Source organism: Meles meles, chromosome 10 (genome assembly GCF_922984935.1).
Source record: "Meles meles chromosome 10, mMelMel3.1 paternal haplotype, whole genome shotgun sequence".
Classification (NCBI taxonomy): domain Eukaryota; kingdom Metazoa; phylum Chordata; class Mammalia; order Carnivora; family Mustelidae; genus Meles; species Meles meles.
Window position 1 is genome coordinate 5,375,152 of NC_060075.1, and position 18,539 is coordinate 5,393,690.

General features: G+C 57.9%; 1 protein-coding gene across 2 annotated transcripts in view; it reads left to right on the forward strand.

Moving 5' to 3' along the window:
* Positions 1 to 2,338: 2,338 nt before the first annotated feature.
* Positions 2,339 to 18,539, forward strand: part of PRKAG2 (protein kinase AMP-activated non-catalytic subunit gamma 2) — a 248,359-nt gene continuing 232,158 nt past the window's right edge. For both annotated transcript variants that reach the window (XM_046020199.1, XM_046020200.1), the window contains exon 1: positions 2,339 to 2,984. In XM_046020199.1, coding sequence (XP_045876155.1) covers positions 2,871 to 2,984 — 114 coding nt within the window. In that variant the 5' untranslated portion in view covers positions 2,339 to 2,870. The remainder of the gene's footprint in view (positions 2,985 to 18,539) is intronic.

Here is an 18,539-nt window from a genome sequence, read left to right on the forward strand (position 1 = left end):
GTCTGTAAGCTTCTTCTTTGGCGAGGCCTATAAAAAAACACCCAGATCTCAGAACTATTAACATATGTAACAACAACAAAAGGCTCTTAAAACGTAGGCAGTACGGTAAAACTTTATTTTTTTAAGATTTTACTTATTTATTTGATAGAGAGAGAAAGAGTGAGAGAGGACAAGCAGGCGGAGAGGCAGAGGGAGAATGAAAATCAGGAAGCCCGCTGAGCAGGGAGCCCCATGTGGGTTCCATCCCATGGGATCGTGACCTGAGCCAAAGGCAGACACTTAAGCTTAACCGACTGAGCCACCCAGGTGCCCCTACAGTAAAACATTTTAATCTAGGATCCCCAGGCACTGAAGTCTGTACTCTAGCAAAATAAACTCAGAGAACACATAAATTTTACTAATGAATGATTGGGTGTATTTACACAAAGCAACTGATACAAGAACCTATTAGAATTTCTAATCACTGCCCATCAACCAGGACAGGCCCCTGACAACGCTTTTAGCCTGAGCATTAACCCAGGGCTTCCGGATTCTGAACCCTCCCTCCCGTCTTGGTGACTTCCCTTCCTGTCTACTTGCTCCTTCCCACCTCTCCCTCCTCCCTTCCCAAGTCAGTTCTCATCAAATGGGATGATTTCCATGCCCTGGAAAATTATTACTGGGACAGGGATTAAAATGCTGAGCTAAAGAGATGAAATTTAAGGGACAGCTAGGGAGTAATTTTGAGCAGGTGGGGGGGGCGCTCCCTTGGTGGCAAGGTAAAGCTCCCCCACCTCCTTTTCTGCTACTAAGCAGTGCTTCCAGCATTTAGGGGACTAATGAAAGCTCATGCTCCCCTCCACCAGCCAGTCAGAAAAGGTCAAAGTGTGAAATTCCACAGCTGTGGAACCAGACTGTTTACCTGGTTTTTGAACCCAGACTAGTCCCCTCCAGAGCATCTCTACCTTCGGTCAAGCAAGGAAATGCTCCAGGATTTCCCAGTCTGGCTCGGTTCTGGATTGGAGAGCAGGAGAAAGAGAGAAGGAAGATACACACCCCTAGGAACCAAGGAACCACCCAGACTGCAGGGGATTTCACTGCAGAAGACTGGAAGGAGGGTTGGAAGGAACCGGGAAAGATGGCTGAAACCCCTGGCTTCTGGCTGGGTGGGAGGCACCACCTAAGAGGTGTCCCCGAGGCCGGCTAATCCCCGCTCCTTCGAGGAGGGGACTCCTCAAATCTCCACACCTGGACGGCAGTTAAAGCCGGCTCGGCACCTTCTTTCTCTGATTAGAGAGGCGGGGCTGACGTCAGCATTCAGGGCGCCCCAGTGACTTTTGGGGTCACTACGTCCTCAGGACCTAGAGCGGGAAAGGAGGCGTCTCCCGATCGAGCATTCACCCCACTTCCAGCCGGGAACCAAGGTCGCACCATCCTGGGGCACTCGGAACGGGGACGCCACCCCATAAGTCCCCCGGACCCGGGCTACGGCCGCGCCAGAGCGGCGACGCGGTGGCACGTGGAAGCCTCGCCCGGGGGTTCCAGGCCTCTCCGCACCCCTTGCTTCCCGCAGTCCCGGGAACTCCGCGTCTTCTGCGGCGCGGGGCTGCGGACGCTGCGCCCGCACTTACCGCTGCTCCGCTGCGCAGCCCCGGGGGAACCCGGGATGAGCCGGGTGTGGCGGCGGTTCGCGGCGGGCTGTGGCGAGCCGCACTCCCCCGCAACGCCGACCGCGCTCCGGCCGCGCTGGGGTCCGCACGGCGCGCGGAGAGGGCCCGGAGACGCGGCTTTCCCGGAAGCAGGCGCGGGTCGGCGCGCGTCCCCACGCGAGCCCGGGCTTCCGCCGCTGCGGGGGCGGCGGGCTAGGGCGCGGGGGCGTGTTGCCGGGGGCCGGGCGTAGACAGCGACGCGGGAGCGACGAGACGCATCACAAATGGGCTCCCGGCGAGTCCCGCGTCGCCGCGGCCGCAGGGGAGGGAGGACCCCGCCCGCGGGGCAGGCGACCTCGTGCGGCGCCCCGGGGGCGGCTCGGGGCGGCGTGGCGAGCGGGCGAGCGGCGTGCGCCGTGCACTTCCTGTTCAGCGCACGCGGCCTTCCACCGCCCAGCGCTCGCGGAGCCTGCGTCCCGGCCGCGCCGCCCCTCGCTGCCGGCTCCCTGTCCCCGGGACGCGGCGCGGCGGAGGGACGCAGCGGGCGCGCCCTCGGGCTGGCCGGGCCCCGCGAGCCGAGCCGCCGCCGGGACTCGGGCGCGCAGCCGAGCGGGAGCCCAATTGCCTGGGCGTTCGCGTTTGCGCCTCCCCCTCCCGCCTCCCCTCTCTCGCCCTGCGGGGGGACGGGCCGAGCTCCGGACTCCGGGCTGGTTCATTCTGCGGCCGAGGATCGTATTTACACACAAACTGTCTCGCTCTCGCCAGACGGTCCGCTTGGGCGCGGGCACGGAGCGTTGTTTCCCAGATTACTGTCCTTCCGTGCACCTGCCTTGCGGATTACCTCTGGGAATCCGTGGGAGGAGCCGAGAGGGTGGAAAATGCTGCTTCGCTTCGCCAAAGGAAGAAAACTTTGTCACCCGGCGGGGGACCTCTGCCACGCGTAAGCCGGAGAGACACTAGAGCCAGTACGGCCTCTGGCTTTAATTTTGCACCTCTGAGCTCTAAGGAGGAAGAGGACACGTGAACTCCGCGCCCACGCCGACCGCCATCCGTCCCCCGCGGCGGCGGCCCGAGGTACCTGCGCCACCTTCCCTCCCCGCGGAAGTCCCCGCGCGGTGTCTCCGGGGTGGACGGAGGATAATAAAGAGCTCGCGGCCGGAGGCCGGCGGCAGGGGCCGGACCGGGAAGGAGAGGACCGAGCTGCAGGAACGAGTCACCCGGAATTAACTTCTGGTGAAAGTTATGGGAAGCGCGGCCATGGACACCAAGAAGAAGAAAGAGGTTTCCAGCCCCGGCGGGAGCGGCGGCAAAAAAATCCCCAGCCAGAAGAGGCGTTCGCTGCGAGTGCACATCCCGGTGAGTGCCCGCAGCGCGGTCCCCAGCTCCCCACCCTCGCGTCGCGGTTGACCCCGGCGCCGAAGCGGTTAACGCGGGACGCCCCGCGCGCGCCGTGCGTGCCCCTCCTGTCACTTCGGGCGCTCGGGGATGGGTGGCGGCGCAGGGTCGAGCTGGCCGCCGAACTAGGCTCCATCTCTCTCCCCAGCGGCGTGCGGCCGGGACTCGGCGACCGACTGCGGAGGGGACGCGGGAGGGGGCGCGGGGCGCGGCTGGTGGCGGGCTGGGCGTTGCCCCGGATCCCGCCGGGTGCGGGTGCTGGGGGCGGTGCGTAGTGTTGTTTTGTTGAAAAGGACGGTGTGGACTGCACTGGGGAGAGGTGGAGCCGCGCGCGGCTGCCGGGGACGCAGGGGAGGGGCGGTGGGCGGGGACAGCAGGCGGGTGTGTAGGGGGGTGGGTGTGGGTGTGTGTGACTGTGTAGCGGTCCCCCCGCCAATGGACCTTTCTCCTCCCCCAATTCCCCTCGGGGTGTGCCTGGGCCCGGGCCGGGGAGCTGCTCTCAGCCGCTCCTTTTGCCTGCTCCCTCCCTCCACCCCTGGGGAGCCCATTTCGGGCTACCGGGGACTCGGTATTCGCTAACACATGCGGAACTGCTGCGAACTTCAGCCCCGGCTACGCCGGCAGCCCGCGCCCGGACTTTGGCGACATCGATCGGTCTGCGGCTCGACTTTGTACATCCCGGGCAGGGAGCGCCGAGCAGGGTCTTGCGCCCACCCTGGGGTTTGCCTACCCAGGTAGCCCTGGCCCTCCCCAGCTTCTCTGTGGAGGAGTCAGATGGTAGGACGCGCAGCGCGGCCCTTACCTGCACCCAAAAGAAACCCCCAACTGAGTCACGCCCCTGGCCTACACCAACCAAGTGGATGTTTGTGCAAACACAAGTACGCGCAGATGCACGCGCCCAGACACATGCATACGCAGAGCAGAGGGCTCCAGGAAGAACGTGATTGTGCTCTCCCAGTGGGGATGACTGGCCCTGGGCACAGGGAGTGAGTGCAGGGTTGAGTCCCACTCTGTCCAGCGCCACCCTCCGAGGCCTGCCAGGGGCTGGGCAGGATTGGGGTGGGGCTGCTGGCCGCTCACTTCCCCGCAAACCCCACCAGGGCCCTTCCTTCAGCGTTTGTTGAAGGCAGCTCTGTTCCCTTGCCCACACTCAGATGGAGAAGGTCTGTGGCTGGTGGAGGGAGCCAGCCCCGCCTCTGCTGCGGGAAGCTCAGGGGGCAGGTAACCTGGTGCTACGGGGCCAGCTGGGTGGTGACCCAAATATGCAGGAGTAAGCACCCCATTTTAGAATGGATTACTCTTGTTTACATGGCTAACATGAGACTTTCTGCTGTATTTGTAAATGAAAACTTAGACAATGGTATTACCAGTCTCCCTGGAGCACCCATCCAGTCAGTGAGCCCTTTACCACTTGCTTTCTCCCATCTGGCAGAGATAATTTGCTTTGCCTACCTGAGAGTGATGTCGAAATGAAATAAGTCATGGGAAAGCGCTTGCAAATGTAAAGTATTATAAACGCGTATGGCCATCATGTTGACATCAGAGCAACTGGTTTAAAAGGAGAGGCATGGAGGGGTGCTGGGGAGCTCAGTGGGTTAAGCCTCTGCGTTGGGTCAAGCCCCACATGGGGCTCTCTGCTCAGCGGGGAGCCTGCTTCCCCCCTCTCTCTGCCTGCTTGTGATCTGTCTGTCAAATAAATAAATAAAATCTTTTAAAAAAGAGAGAGAAACATGGAGAAAAGAAAGGGACACTTGCCAGTGTCAGGTGGTATTGTACTGAGGCCGACTGTGCACGGTGTGTGCTCGGGGCCACTGGAGGGTTGCTGCTGGTGGTTCGTGTGGGCCAAAATCCAGAACCCGGAAACGGGCTAAGAGCCCACACTGTGAGAGCAGAGGGGCCGTGATGGAGCTGGACTATCTGACCCCCCTTCTTGCTTGCTGGACATGATTTAGGCTGCTTTAAACAACCTTCTGGCATGTTCCATCCCTTGCTAAAAGTGCTGTTCACTCACATGTTCCAGAGCGTGCGTGTAGTGCTCTGGTTGATGGTGAGATCTGGGGGAGCAAAAGGGGGGCTCTGTCTCCTTCCTTATAGGACTTGCTTTTTGCTGGTGGGGCTGGGAGGTCTTGTCACTGACCACCTAGTAACGGCCTATTGATCTGTGTTGGTCTAGGTGAGAGCTGTGCTCTAGCTGGGAAAATCAGGTGTGCAGACAAATGCTAGCACATGTCCCAAGGGCATCAGATGACCGGTGCTGGCGGCACCTGCTTTCAGAGGGGACAGTGGGAGAGGTGACAGCGGACTGACATGTTCGCAGAGACATCAGACCCAGAGCCGGTGGGCAGGACAGAGACACGTGTGAGAACCTGGGTCACTCCTGCCGGAGGACCAGCGTGACCACCTCCGTGAGCTGGGGGTTGGATGACTGCTTTTAGGCACAGCGCGGAGAAGGGGTTTGAGAATCAGGGTTCTCAAAAACAGACTGAGGTCCGATCAAAGAGGGCTCTGAAGCAAGGTTGCCAGGTGTAGCAAATAAAAATACTGAATGATCCGTTAAAGTAGGATTTTAGATAAACGATGGGCAATTTTTTGTGTATGGATGTCCCGTGGACCCTTTGGGAAAATGTACAGTTAAAAATCGCCCACTGTTAGCTGAGATCCCAGTTGAACCAGGCGTCCTGCCTCTTATCTGGCAGGTCTACCCAGAAGGAAGCCTGAGGGAGTGAGGACTTTGTCCTAAAGGCGCCCAGAAGCTGCTGCGAACACACTGATGGCCCTGCCCTTGCCCCCGTGGCTACCCAGCGTTCGTGGGGCCCTGCGGGACAGCTCCGCTCCATGCCACCGCTGACCTCTGTGTTCTTGTCTTCAAGAGACCTCCTGGAGGGTGCCAGTTTGCTCAGCCCCAGTGCAGGCTGGGCGGAAGTGTGGGGTTGGGTTTAGGTCCTAAGGGGCGACCCACAGCCAAGGAGGGACATGGGTGGGATGGTCCCCCTGCCTCCCCATTGCCTGGTGCCATGTGTTCCACAGGAAGCCCCGGAGGGTCCCAGCGGTGTCCAGGCAGGGATGCCCACCCTGGTGTCCATTCATTAATATACCCTTAGGGGCTCATCCGGCTCTCCTGCCTAGGAGAGACTGCTGAATCTTAAGTCATTGTCTTGCTCTCTTGGTGGGGGGGAATCCAAATTAAGAAGCAGCTAAACTTGGGGCACCCAGGTGGCTCTGTCGTGAAGTGTCTGCCTTCGGCTCAGGTCATGATCCCAGAGTCCTGGGATGGAGCCCCGCATCGGGCTTCCTGCTCAGTGGAGAGCCTGCTTCTCCCTGTCCCCTCCCCCTGCTTGTGCTCTCTCTTTCTCTCACTGTCTTTCTCTCTCTATGTCAAATAAATAAATAAAATATTTTTTTAAAAAGCAGTTAAATGTGATGAAAGCGACATCAGGAGAGTTAGCCTGGGAGCAGCATGCACAGCGGCTTCGTGGAACGAGGGCTCGTGGGCAGGGGGCCAACTCGGATGCCCTGGCAAATATCCAGAGATGAGGGTCTGAGGGGCTAACGCAGGCCTGATAGGAGCAGACAAGGGAAGAGAGGCGTAAGGAAGGGTGAGCGGCATGCCTGGTAGCGGGGGAGGAGGACACGGATTAAGTTAATCTCCCGGCTTCAGGGTAGCTGGTATAAGGAAGGTCGGGAGAGGTGGGGAGTCCAGCCCGAGCCGTGCTGAGCCCAGCACCGCAGACTCCTCAGCCCCGGCCCCAGCTGATCCCTGATGTCCTGAAAACGTCCTTTCCAAGGACGTTTGGGATTCTGAGCGGTGGGTCCTGGGACACTGGCAGTCCTGTGAGTGGGCGATTTGGTGGCATCAAGCGGCCTCCGGAGATCTCCAGTGTGTCCACACAGCTTGTCCATGCACTGAGCTGGATCGAGGCCCATTTGGATACGACTGGCCTTTGTCTCTACCTCTGTGTCTGGTGCATAAACAGAACCATGACCTAGAGTGTTCGGAGTTGGAACCCCTGCAGACCTCCATCTCAGGCTCGGATCGTCTTAACCATCTTTACCCTCCTTGCTACCAAGAGCACCTGTCGTGCCCTGAGACACCAGAAAAGAGGGGTCCATTTTAGGGGAGGCCCTTGGGCCTGTGGGTTGTAACAGGTCTTGGGGACCCGGAATCACCCACTACATTAACTATGAATTGAATTTCTTTGAAGGGAGAATGGCCACTAGGCCTGACGGAGGATGAGCCCGACTTGGTGTTAGCCTCTTTCTTAGGTAGATGGGATCTCCTTTCTGGGAAAACACGCTAGGGTCTCGTCAGGGGAAAGGGAAGGTGGGAGGCGAGTACGGACTCCTTCGGGTTTGCACTGGGCCGTAGAAGGAACGGGAGGCGCCTTCTCTAGAACCCCGACAGCTTGGTGTCTCCCTGCTTCTCTTCCCGTAGCCTTCATCCCGAATGTAAAGCAGGAGTAACAACAGAGGTGGTGGGAATACAGGCGTATGTTACTGGATGACCGTCGGTCAGCATACTGTGGGTCTTTGGAACTGTTTACAAGCCAGTGCTGGGGCAGGAGGCCACGGGGGAGGGGAGGGCTTCCAAGAAAAGGACCCTGCAGGAGCCTCTGGGGACACAGAGTCAGTGCCAAGGAGCTCGGCCTTGTGGCAGTGCCCCCATATTACCACGGACAGAAGGCACTTTTCCCTGGGCCTCTCGGGAGAGGTGCCCCAGAAATCCTTCGCAGTCACTGTGGACAAACTAAAAATAGAGCCAGGAGAAGCTGGCTGGCCAGGGAAGGTTGTGGAGACACCACTTGGCTTGGACAGTCCTGTCGCTCGTGATGACTTTGACCATGGAGTCCCCAGAGGGAAGCCTCGTGCTGCTTGAGGCCTGGACCCTGCCCCCCGCCCCGGAGGTGGGCCTGGACCAGCACCCTCCATCTCAGGTCCACTCTGCTGAGAGACTCCAGAAGGGGGGGGCACGGGCTGGCTGCTGGTGGGGTGGGAGCTGCCCCTTGGGGCTGGAGCACCGAATGCCAAGAGCGCTCACTACCTTTGGTCCCATCACCAAAACACACTGGACTGAGCCTCAGGGAAGGAAAAAGGGGTGCCCTGTAGGACAGTGGGGTATCATTTTTGATCTTGGCCTTGACCTTGGTCAGTTTCTACCCCATGAACAGATTTTGCGGGGCGAGGGTTTTAAGCAGGGTCTTTCAAAGTGTGGATCCTGGACCTGCTTAAGTCCAAGTACCCAGTGTGTGTTTGAGATCTGAAATTCCAAGTGTCAGCCCAGACCTACTGAGTCAGAGTCTCTGAAGGGTGGGGCCGTGGTTCCGTGTTTCTGGTAAGTTCCTCAGGTGCATCTCACCCCTACAGTGGTTTAAAAACACTTGGTTCCCAACTTCCCTGGTGTTAATGCTGCTCTGTTCCTTCTGCCCCGTGAGCTGTTCTTTCCACCTGGCTGTCTGTTTAGGCATCCGTTCATCCATCTGTCCATCCGTCTGCCTACTCGTGTATCTGCCTTTCTATCTACCCATCTAACATCACCTACCATGTGCACCGTTTGTCATTGAGAAGAGATGTCCTTGGCTGCTGACCCTTGAACAGACATGGGATACTGCTGACTTCCAAATAAAGACGAGAGCCTGCCTCAGCCCCCAGCCCGGGCAGCCCCGTGTGGGCCAGCCTGTTAGGCCCCACTGTAGCGTTTCTTGGTTCAGCCCTCTGGTGCATCATGGGTGCCCTGAGCAGGCTCGTGTAGAGCCCGGAGTATGATCTCGGGACCTTCGGGCTTCCAGTGATGGAGGCCGCGGAACTGTGCCGCGGCGCCAGGGTTTATCAGTGAGGACTGGGTACATCTCGCCGGATGTGAGTATGGCCGACTGGCGAACGGGCTTCCCGGAGCGTGGGCAGAGCACGTTGGCTGAGTGCCAGGAATGCGCCAGTCTGGCCCTGAGCCTCTGGAGGGAATAGGCAGGAAGAGAATGGATTGAGAAGTCCCCTTCCCTGCAGGCTGTCCCCTGCAGAGTGTGCGCGGATCTCCACGGACCAGTTCTTGTGAAATGACCGGAGCGTGCACGAAACTCAGGGATTTGCCGAATCACTGTTCGGTGCCTCGGGGTGCCCACCTTAGTGCTGGGATGTACCCTTCTCTTGTCCTCTTGTCCCCACTTTACAGTGGCCCCACTGAGAACAAGCACATGCCCCATCCCGCGGTTGGATGACAGGGCAGGAGCAGAATGTGATCTTCGTTCCAGCCTGGCCCATGCTGCCCGGTTCCCCCTCTAGTACCCGGCGGGAAAGGGCTTCAACACTCTTGGGCAAAGCAGGCTCTGAATACTACCTCCTGTCCTCATGCCCACTACTGACACTGTGGATCATGATTTCTCCCAAAGGACATCTCCGGCAGTCAGGTGGCAAAGCCAGAAGCCGCCACCCGATAGAGCTCGTGTGTTCAGCATTGCATCTTTCCACATACCATGGTAGAATTCTCGCTGCCTGATAAGTATCTCTGCTTTGCCTGTTTTTTTGGGGGGGGGTTGCTGCCCTCCTCCGGGGAGCCCCAGCAAAGCTATATTCTGTGGCTCACCTCCAGCCAGCGGTTGCACTTTGAGTGTCCTACCACTTGCTGGACGGGAGGGGCACGGGGGCACTTGGTACTTGCAGGTGCTTTCCTGCCCGCTCAGACTTCATCCCGTGACTTCTGAGTCACTCTGTATCCCCTAAAACCGTTCTGCAAGTGCCTGTCCTTTTTGATGATGCACACGACGTTCAATGTTCTTGACTATTTTCTTTCGCTTTTCCGGTTTTCTGGCTTGATTTGTTCAGCTCACAGCCAACGGCGTTGTGTGTCTGGGCACCATTTCACTTTTACGGGGGTGACTCAGGCTACCGAGCCGGGCCACGGACACTCTTCAGAGCTGGGCCAGAATCCGGCGCTCTTCTCCCCATCCTCCTCCAGCCACCTTCCCCCGGACCCTGAACGGTGAATACGGTCGCACACGAAGCACCGCTCTCTCCTGCGTCTTTCAGGCCGGGGGACTGACCCATCTTGAAATGCCATGACACCAACCAAATGTTAAATGTTATCAAGTCTCCTAAAATGTATGACCAAGGCTGTTGAGATGCCAAGCAGGCAAGAGCTGAGGCGGAGCCCTTAATCTGCTTGGTTCGCTGACTGCTCTCTTGCTCTGGGATGGACAGAGGGGCCACGAGAGTCAGGCTGTGTCCCTGAGGCTCGGCCACGGGGAACCCTTCGAGCCCGCACTGCACGGTGTGTGCGCGGGAGCCGAGGAAGCCGCTGGATCTTCCCTGCTTGCCCTCCAGCCGGTGTGGCCGGCGGTGGAGCGTCTAATCCCAATCTCACTCTCTCTCTCCCACCGCCTACTTGGAAAACAATTTGATCTCCATTCTTTTCCTTCCTGTTGACAGGAAACTCTTCCGCGCCAGCTCATGGCTTGTCTCAGACCAATCAGATATCATCCAGACTTTGGGGTTTCTGCCAAGGCCTTTGTGTTTTAACATACTCTGACCTGGCAGCGATGTTGCTGGTGAATGTACAAGAAAGACCAGTTTGCTCTTGGTAAACCCCCGGGGTCCAGCCTTTTTCCCATGAGGCCCAGGCTTTTTGGGAGCCCTACAGCTCTGTTACCCTCCTCCTGGGGAAGGGGGAGTCCCGAGGGGGCTGGGCCAGCTGCAGGGTGGACCCCGGGCAGCCCCAGAGTGGCCGGGGTGGGGGGGGGGTGGGGGGGGGAAGAGGCCGGGGGGGGTGGGGGGGGTGGGGGGGGGAAGAGGCCGGGGGGGGTGGGGGGGGAAGAGGCCGGGGGGGGGTGGGGGGGGGGAGAGGCAGGGGGCGGTGCGCGCAGGGGAAGGACGCAAGCCGGCCAGGGGAGAATTTTAGAAAGTGGGACACCGGCTCCTCCGTTTTGAAAGCAAAGGAGGGCTGGGGAATTGCTGGGAATCACGTTTTAGTTAAGCAGGGTTAAAGCTGGTGCTGGGAAACCAGTCACCTCGTTGCGTCTGTTTTCCAAGTGAGGCTGTGGCCCAAGGATACAAAGATGAACAGGGTTTTGGGTTGAATTATGTCCCCTAAAAAGACACGTTGAAGTCTGAATCCCTGAAGTCGGAGCCTGTGAAGGTGACCTTATTTGGAAATAGGGTCCACGTGTATGTAATTAGCCCAGTTAAGACGAGGCCATGAGGCTGGGCCCCGAGATCAGGATGACGGGCGCCCCTGGAGGCAGAGGACTATGTGGGCGCAGACACGGAGGGAAGGTCCCATGAGGACCGAGACAGGGACTGGAGCAGGGCAGCCACAACCCTGGGGCCCCTGAAAGCCGGAAGAGGCAAGAGTGGATCCTCCCTTAGAGGATCTGGGGGGAGCATGGCCCTGCAGAGCCTGCTCTCAGCCTTCTGCCTTCCAGAACTGTGAGAATACAGCTCTGCTGTTTGAAGCCACCTTGCCTACGACGCTGTGTGGTGGTGGCCTCGGGGACCAAACACAACAGGGTCTCTGCCTTCGAAGCATGCTGGGGCAGCAGACCAAGGACTGCCACTCGTGTTGTGGTGGTCACGTGAGCAGGCTCCTTGAGGGGCCGGGACTCCCCAGCACGGCCCCGCGGAGGGTAGTCCAAGGCCTGCAAATCTGTCTCGCTCCCTGCTCTCCCCCCTCATTGGCTGCGTTTCCCCCAGATCTGGGTCTGCATCCCGTCCCCTCTGGGACTGCTCCCCTCTGCCGGAAAGCCTAGCAGCGTGGGTGGGGCTGGGCCGGGCACCCAGGAAACAGGAGTAATGAGGCCGGCGCGGCAGCTCCGGGATTCCACTTGTCCAGAGCCCCTTCTCTCCCACCCTAGAGTGGACACAGAGGGAGAGGGAGCGGGCGGCCCAGCTCGGTCTCCCGCTCAGCTTCCAGAAGACTGGCAGCTCTCTGTCGTTTGGGCTGATGGGGAAGCCCTCCACCTCATTCCACACTGCCCTGCAGCACGGGCCGTGCACACAGCCTTTGGGACACGGGCCTGAGGCCGTCATCACCTGGCCCCATTCTTGTCTACACTATGGCATGTGTCTACACTATGTGTGTCTACCCATGTCTACACTATGGCATGTGGTGTAACCAAACAGCCCAGAGGTTCCTCCTCCAAATTCAGACACCCCTCCGTGGTAGTTTCCTTCATAGCGGTGACGGATCAGTATCACTGATTACCCGATGCCATCGGGGGGGGCATGGCTGTCATTAGATTTAGCTGCTAGTGACGGAGCACTTTCTCTGTGGCAGGCGTGTCCTTGGTGTAAGCCACCTCTCTGTCTCAAAAAGAAACCTGTGAGATAGCTTTACTCTGACTAGCAGTGTTCCTAGCCTCACCGCAGAGAAGGAACATGGGCTGTCCGTGGCCCACAACTGTTCTAGCTCAGCTCGCCTGGAAAACTCTCGGCTGTGTTTGAATTGGGTTTTTGATGTCTGTGCTTGGCCACACCCCAGCCCTGGCTTCTGATGTCCCGTGTCCGGTCCAGGCAGTGTGAGGGCGGGAGGCAACGCCACACAGAAGACAGAACCCCTGGTCTGGCCTGCTGCCTTCCGGCGGTTTGCCCTTGGGCTTGACTAGGTCTCTTCTCCTGACGTGGCTACCACATTCTTTATTGAAGGTCATTGAAAGCAATTCTTTATCCTTCTCATCTCAAAAATAAGTAACCTGCCTTGTATAATTTCATCGGTCTTAGTCTTTAGTTCTTTCTCATTTACTCTTTAATTAACGGAATCTTAGTATGAGCACTGAACCAGGAATGGGAAATCCTGTGCTGGGTCTTTGGCCACACAGCTGTAGAGGCTTTTCCTACTAAGTTAGCAGACCCTGCTCAAAGGCCTGCTATGTGCCAGGCACTGGGCACGGCTCAGAGAGGACAGCTGGGGCCCTCCCCTGACAAGGCTTGGAGTCTGCAGGGGAGCCTCGAACATCCATCACCTTTCAGTTCACCTCTGCTGTCGGATGTCAGAGCACACCAAAACATAGTGACTCAAAACAACACATACTTACTCGTTCTCAAATACTTAAAATATGTATAATAATTAGTGTTATATATAATGCATGTGTTGATTACGTTGTTACATAAATATATATTAAAACATAGCAATAGGGGCAGCTGGGTGGCTCAGTAGGTTAAGCCTCTGCCTTCGGCTTGGGTCATGACCTCAAGGTCCAGGGATCGAGCCCCATGTCGGGTGCTCTGCTCAGCAGGGAGCCTGCTCCCCCCTCCTCCCCGCCTGCCTCTCGGGCTACTTGTGATCTCTCTCTCTGTCAAATAAATGAATAAAATATTTTAAAAAAAACATAGCTATAGGTAAATATAACCTATAACACATTATTCAATTATAATGTGTAATAATTAATATCGTGACATCTTAAATAGGTTTATATGTGACATAGTAATGTTAATGACCAATGTTATATAATTAATGCATACTTATTTTGATATAACATCTAGAAATATATATAACATATACTGCATACACATAATTTTTTTTTATTTTAGAGAGAATGAGAGAGAAAAAGAGTGTGCGGTTGGTGGGGAAGAGCACAGGGAGAGGGACAAGCAGACTCCTCATTGAGCGTGGAGCCTGCCACGGGGCTCGATCTCATGACTCTGAGATCATGACCGGAACCGAAACAAAGGGTCAGACGCTCAAATGACTGGACCACGCAGGGGACCCTGCCTAATTCTTACATTCTGAGACTATAGAAGAGGATTGCGGGCTGCGTCTCCACGGGGCTCAGTCACCACGAATGCGGACAAGTGGTGCTTCCTGAGGGACGGGGAGGGCCTCGAGGGGCTGTGAACAAGGCGGGAGCCATGGGGCTGGGCTCCTTCCAACAGCGAGCGCTCGATGGTGCCACCCAACCTTCCGCTTCCTCCCCGGAGATGGGCCAGCGTCAGACAGGCCGTGTGCTCCTGGGGCGAGGCCAATGCCAGGAGAACAGAAAAGCTCCTTTTCTTGTCACTTTTCTCTTCTTTGCTCGTGAGGTGTAGTTTGAGGTTCCGAAATGAGCGTGGGGCCCGGGTAATAGGATATTCTCAGCTCACAGACAGAGGGGGACACTGGGCAGCAGTACCAAACTGGTCCAAGGGAAAACTCCGGGGCGTGACTTCCCTGCCACGTGCCAGAGAAGGTGGGGGCTCACCGGGGACCCCTCATCATAAGGAGGCAGCCTGGAGGGGCGAAGGGACTGGCCTAGGGTCACAGGGTTGGCCAGGGGCAAGGCAGGGAGGACAAGGGTTTTCTCCTGGAGGAACGCGGGAGGCAGGCAGCATCCACGGCTACAGGGGAGGGAAGGCTTCTGGAGAGCGCCGGTCCCATCTGCTCTCTGCCAGCGATGCCCACACCTTGCGTTAGAGCTGAAAACAAATCCAAAGCAGTTCTGTTTTCAGTGGCTCAAAACCAAGGGCTGTGGGCGGCGGCGAGTGAGCATATAGTCTTTCCAGAGCGAGCTCCCTGGCTTCAGGCTTGCCGTCTGTCCGCGGCTCCCTCCTGCTCTGGATGCAGCAACACCCGCTTCCAGGAAAGCCTCAACGAGAAGCTCTCTAGGCTTGGCCTACATACGTAGAATTTACTACCGTAATGAAGTAATAGACAGTACAAAACTTCGGGTCAAATGGACCTGGGTGGTTATAGTCCTTGTTTAGTGGTGAGCTCCCCTCTCATGATCTTTGTTATCTTCCCCTAAAAATTAGGTCTCTGTGGATGCACTGGAACATTCTGGAACTGGGATGGCCCCTCAGCTTTGTCCCAGGTCGCGACAAGGGTGGCCAGACTTTTGTCTCCTTCACGAGGTCACGTGCTCCTCGAGGATAGGCTGCGTCTACACCTGTCATGTTCTTGCCCCGGGAAACCTTCCCCCACACGGCCGATCCTGTTAACGATGGTGGTGAGGAAAGGCAAAAGCCCAACTCACTGGAGGAAGGAAGAAAATACAGATATTCTTTGAGAATCTAAATGCTTCATTAACTCTGCGAACTAATTTTGAAAAACCTGGATGAGTCTGTTATCTGCAAATCTTATGAAAAAATCATTTTCAGGCATCCCATGTTTTGTTGGTTCGGTAAAAGAGCCCTTTTTTTTTTTTTTTTTCTTTTTTAGTATAAGAGCACATTTAAGGAACATTATTATATTAGGGGTTTTTTCCTTTTTTCTTTGTCTGCTACGTAAGAAAGTTATTTGGGCTTTTGCTTATGGACTAGTAGGAGCATCATTATTGTGATGGGGTATTTTAAGCGGCGTGATAATCGTTTGCTTAGAAACCGGTCCAGCACCTTCACTGACCTCCGACATGGAGCGACAGCGGGGAGGGACAGGACGGTTGGTCCAAGGCCAGGCGCCAGCCCCTTCAGCCACAGGAGGGGAGAGCACCCACGCCCCCGCAGAGCCGATGAGAACCCAGCTGTCATTTGTGTGAGAGTCTCTAGAACAGAGTCGCTCGCCAGAGCAGGGAGGATGTGCTGGGTGTCCTGTGCTCTGCAGAAGAGGGGTCTGCTGCGGGGGTAAGTCTGGGTGTCACCGGCCATCGTTGCTGTGTGCTCATGTCACCCTTGGCTCCGTGTCTCCTGGCAGTTTCCCCGTGTTTGCTGAGCCTCGATCTCCTCACCTGTCGGAGGCGGGTAATGATCCCCGCCGCACAGGGCTCGGGGGAAACTGCAATGAGATTGGGGGAGCAGGAGGTTGGTGGCCCGGGAATGTTGGTTTCCACTCCCCTGTAAAGGGGCCCCTGGGAAAGATCCCCCTAAGAATGTAGCCCACCACCATCCCACTCTAGTTAAGACGATGTTGTTCTTTTCAATGGACATGATTCTTAATTATAAATTAAGATGAGAACTTACTTTTATCCTTTGCAGTGCTTTGGCTAAATACATTTACAGAACTGTTTTGCAGATTTCCTTATTTATAAGTAGATGGTCCACAGGGCCTGACCCCAGGGCCAAAGCCATCGTGAGCCCCTCATGGAGCCCCGGGGCTGAGACCTGGCCTCTGGCAGGAACTGGAAGGCCGAGTCTGGGTGGGGGTGTGGAGAGCCTAGGGGTGCCCCCCACCCCCACAGCGGACCCAGGCAGGCTCCGCCTGGGAGCAGAACCCTGCACCTGCCTGCCTCTGTCTCCTTGTGTCCCAGAGCCAACAGAGCCCACGGAGTCACTCTGCACAGAGACAGGCTGGCAGGCTCTGGGGGTGTGAGGGTGGGCGGCGGCTGGCATTGCTGTGCTGGTGCACCTGGAGTCTGCCCTCGGCCCTGTGGGGCATTTGTCATTCAGTAGGGCTTGCCTGGGGATTTTGCGTCTTGACTCTAGAGAGTGTTACGGGGCTTTTGGGGGGCACTGGGCCCCCCACGTCCTATCCCCTCTAGTCCTCGGGGGTGGGGATGGACTGCGCTCTGCCTTGTGTCTTCCAGTCACCCCCACCCCATGAGGTGAGACCAACACCTCCTGTCCCCCCATGCGCCCCGGGGCCCCGGGCCCTGTGTGTGACTCTCGGGGACAACGTGTGTTACTTCTGTTTCTCATCTCCTGCTGGTACAGGAACAGACCAGAACACACTCCAAGGAGCGAGTGGAGGAGAGATGGTCGCAGAGCCGGGGCAGGGGTGGGAAGGCTGCGGGGAGGGAGGGACTAGTGGACGTGTAGGCGGGGAGCGGAATGGGAGGGACAGTGTGTCGTAGCAAGCTCTGCTACAAAGTCGGGGGAGGGGGGCGCTTGGCAGCCTGTATTTTTGCCCTCCTGGCTCCCCAGGCCTTTCTGGAAAGCTGCTGGGTGTGCGTCGGTGGCAGGGGGAGTCTCAGCTGACGGCTGGTTCTTCCTTAAGGAGGGATGAAGGATTTGATGGGGAGATAGAGCCTTGATGGGAACTGGAAGCGCCCCCCTGCCCAGGCCGAGCATTCCCCGATTCTGTGATACCTGCCAAACCGCCTGCCGCGCCTCCCAGCCCGCAGCCCCAGGAGGCCGGGCCCGGGCCACGGTGGAAGGAATATCCGGCCACGGGAGGGAAGGAGGGTCCAACTCCAACCCCACATCCGTCCGCCGGCTCTGCTGACTTGGGCAAGTCCTGTATGTGGACATGTCCCTCTGGTACCGCCGACGACTTCTGTCTAAGGGGCACAGGGCTGTCGTTCGTCACCCATTTTGATTCTGGTCCCCGACGGAGATGTGCACGAATCCCCCAGGTGTTCGCAGATAGTTCTTGCCTGGGACAGGCGGGTCCGGCGGGGTCAGTTTGGGAGGCCAGGAGGGGGCCTTCGTCCCACGGTCCCAAGCAGGCCGGCATGGCCAGACGGGAGGGGCCCGGAGGGATCCCACTGAATCAGTGGGGACTCCCTCTCCGTGAGGCCGCCCAGCCAGTGGGTGCCCGAGCGAGTGGGAGAGAGACGCAGGAAGTGTCGCAAGCCCCTCGGCTCCGACAAAGCCAAGGGCAGCTCTGGGTGCTGGCGTCAACTGCAGACCCGCTTCTGGGCACAGAGCCTCAGGTGCGCGGGGACAGAAGGGCGACATCCCAGCCGCTGGGCAGGTCACCCTGGAACGTCCTTCCCAGCGGCTCCTGCTGCAGGTCCAGCTTCCGTGAGCCGCGAGGGGGCCCTGCCTGCCCACCGAAGACCACGACTGGCTCCCGCCCCCGTGGCTCCTTTCTTTAGAGAATTGCACATGTCTTATGGGGGCTCTCTGTGTCACCCCCTTTTTCACATGCAGGGCTTCTGTTGAGAGCGAGAGAAGGCAGGGAGGATTGTGACTCGGTCGTGCTGCGGCCGCCCCCAGTCCCCGCGGGGGGGCCGCTCAGGAACGGCCTGGCTGTCCCTGTCCCCCAGGTCAGTGGCCCTGGGTGGCTCAGGGACGCTGCCCACAGACCCGCTGTCCTCTCCCTACGGAAGCCTCGGGGGCCCACTTTTTCTGCGTCTGTCCTGTGACAGATGGGAGAGGCCTGGCCTGCCTCCAGCCACTCGTCAGAGGACTCTGCTGCTCTCCGTGACTGTGATCTGAGAGCCTTTGAAAACGCCCTGGAGGGGCACCTGGGCTGCTCAGTCGTTGTTAAGTGTCTGCCTTTGGCTCGGGTCATGATCCCAGGGTTCTGGGATCGAGCCCTGCATCAGGCTCCCTGCCCTGCGGGAAGCCTGCTTCTCCCTCTCCCATTCCACCTGCTTGTGTTCCCTCTCTCGCTGTGTCTCTCTCTGTCAAATAAATAAATAAAATCTTAAAAAAAGAAAGAAGGAAAGAAAGAAAGAGAAAACGCCCCTGGAGTGACGGAGGCCCGGGGCGGCCGGAGTCTTGCCTGGAGAGGGGTGACTGGAAGACACAAGTTATCAGTGGAACTGACGTTCCCTTGGTCTCTCTGGTCCCTCACGTGTCCTGGTTGGGCTCCAGGATGAGTGGACTCAGACACGGGGATCAGCACGAGGGAGGAGGTTAGCTTCAAAGTGGCGCAGAGTTAGTCATTCATCAGATCAGGGCTGCCCGGGGCCCAGGCACCGTGGCCTCCTCAGGCTGGACACCCCTCACGAGGGGCAG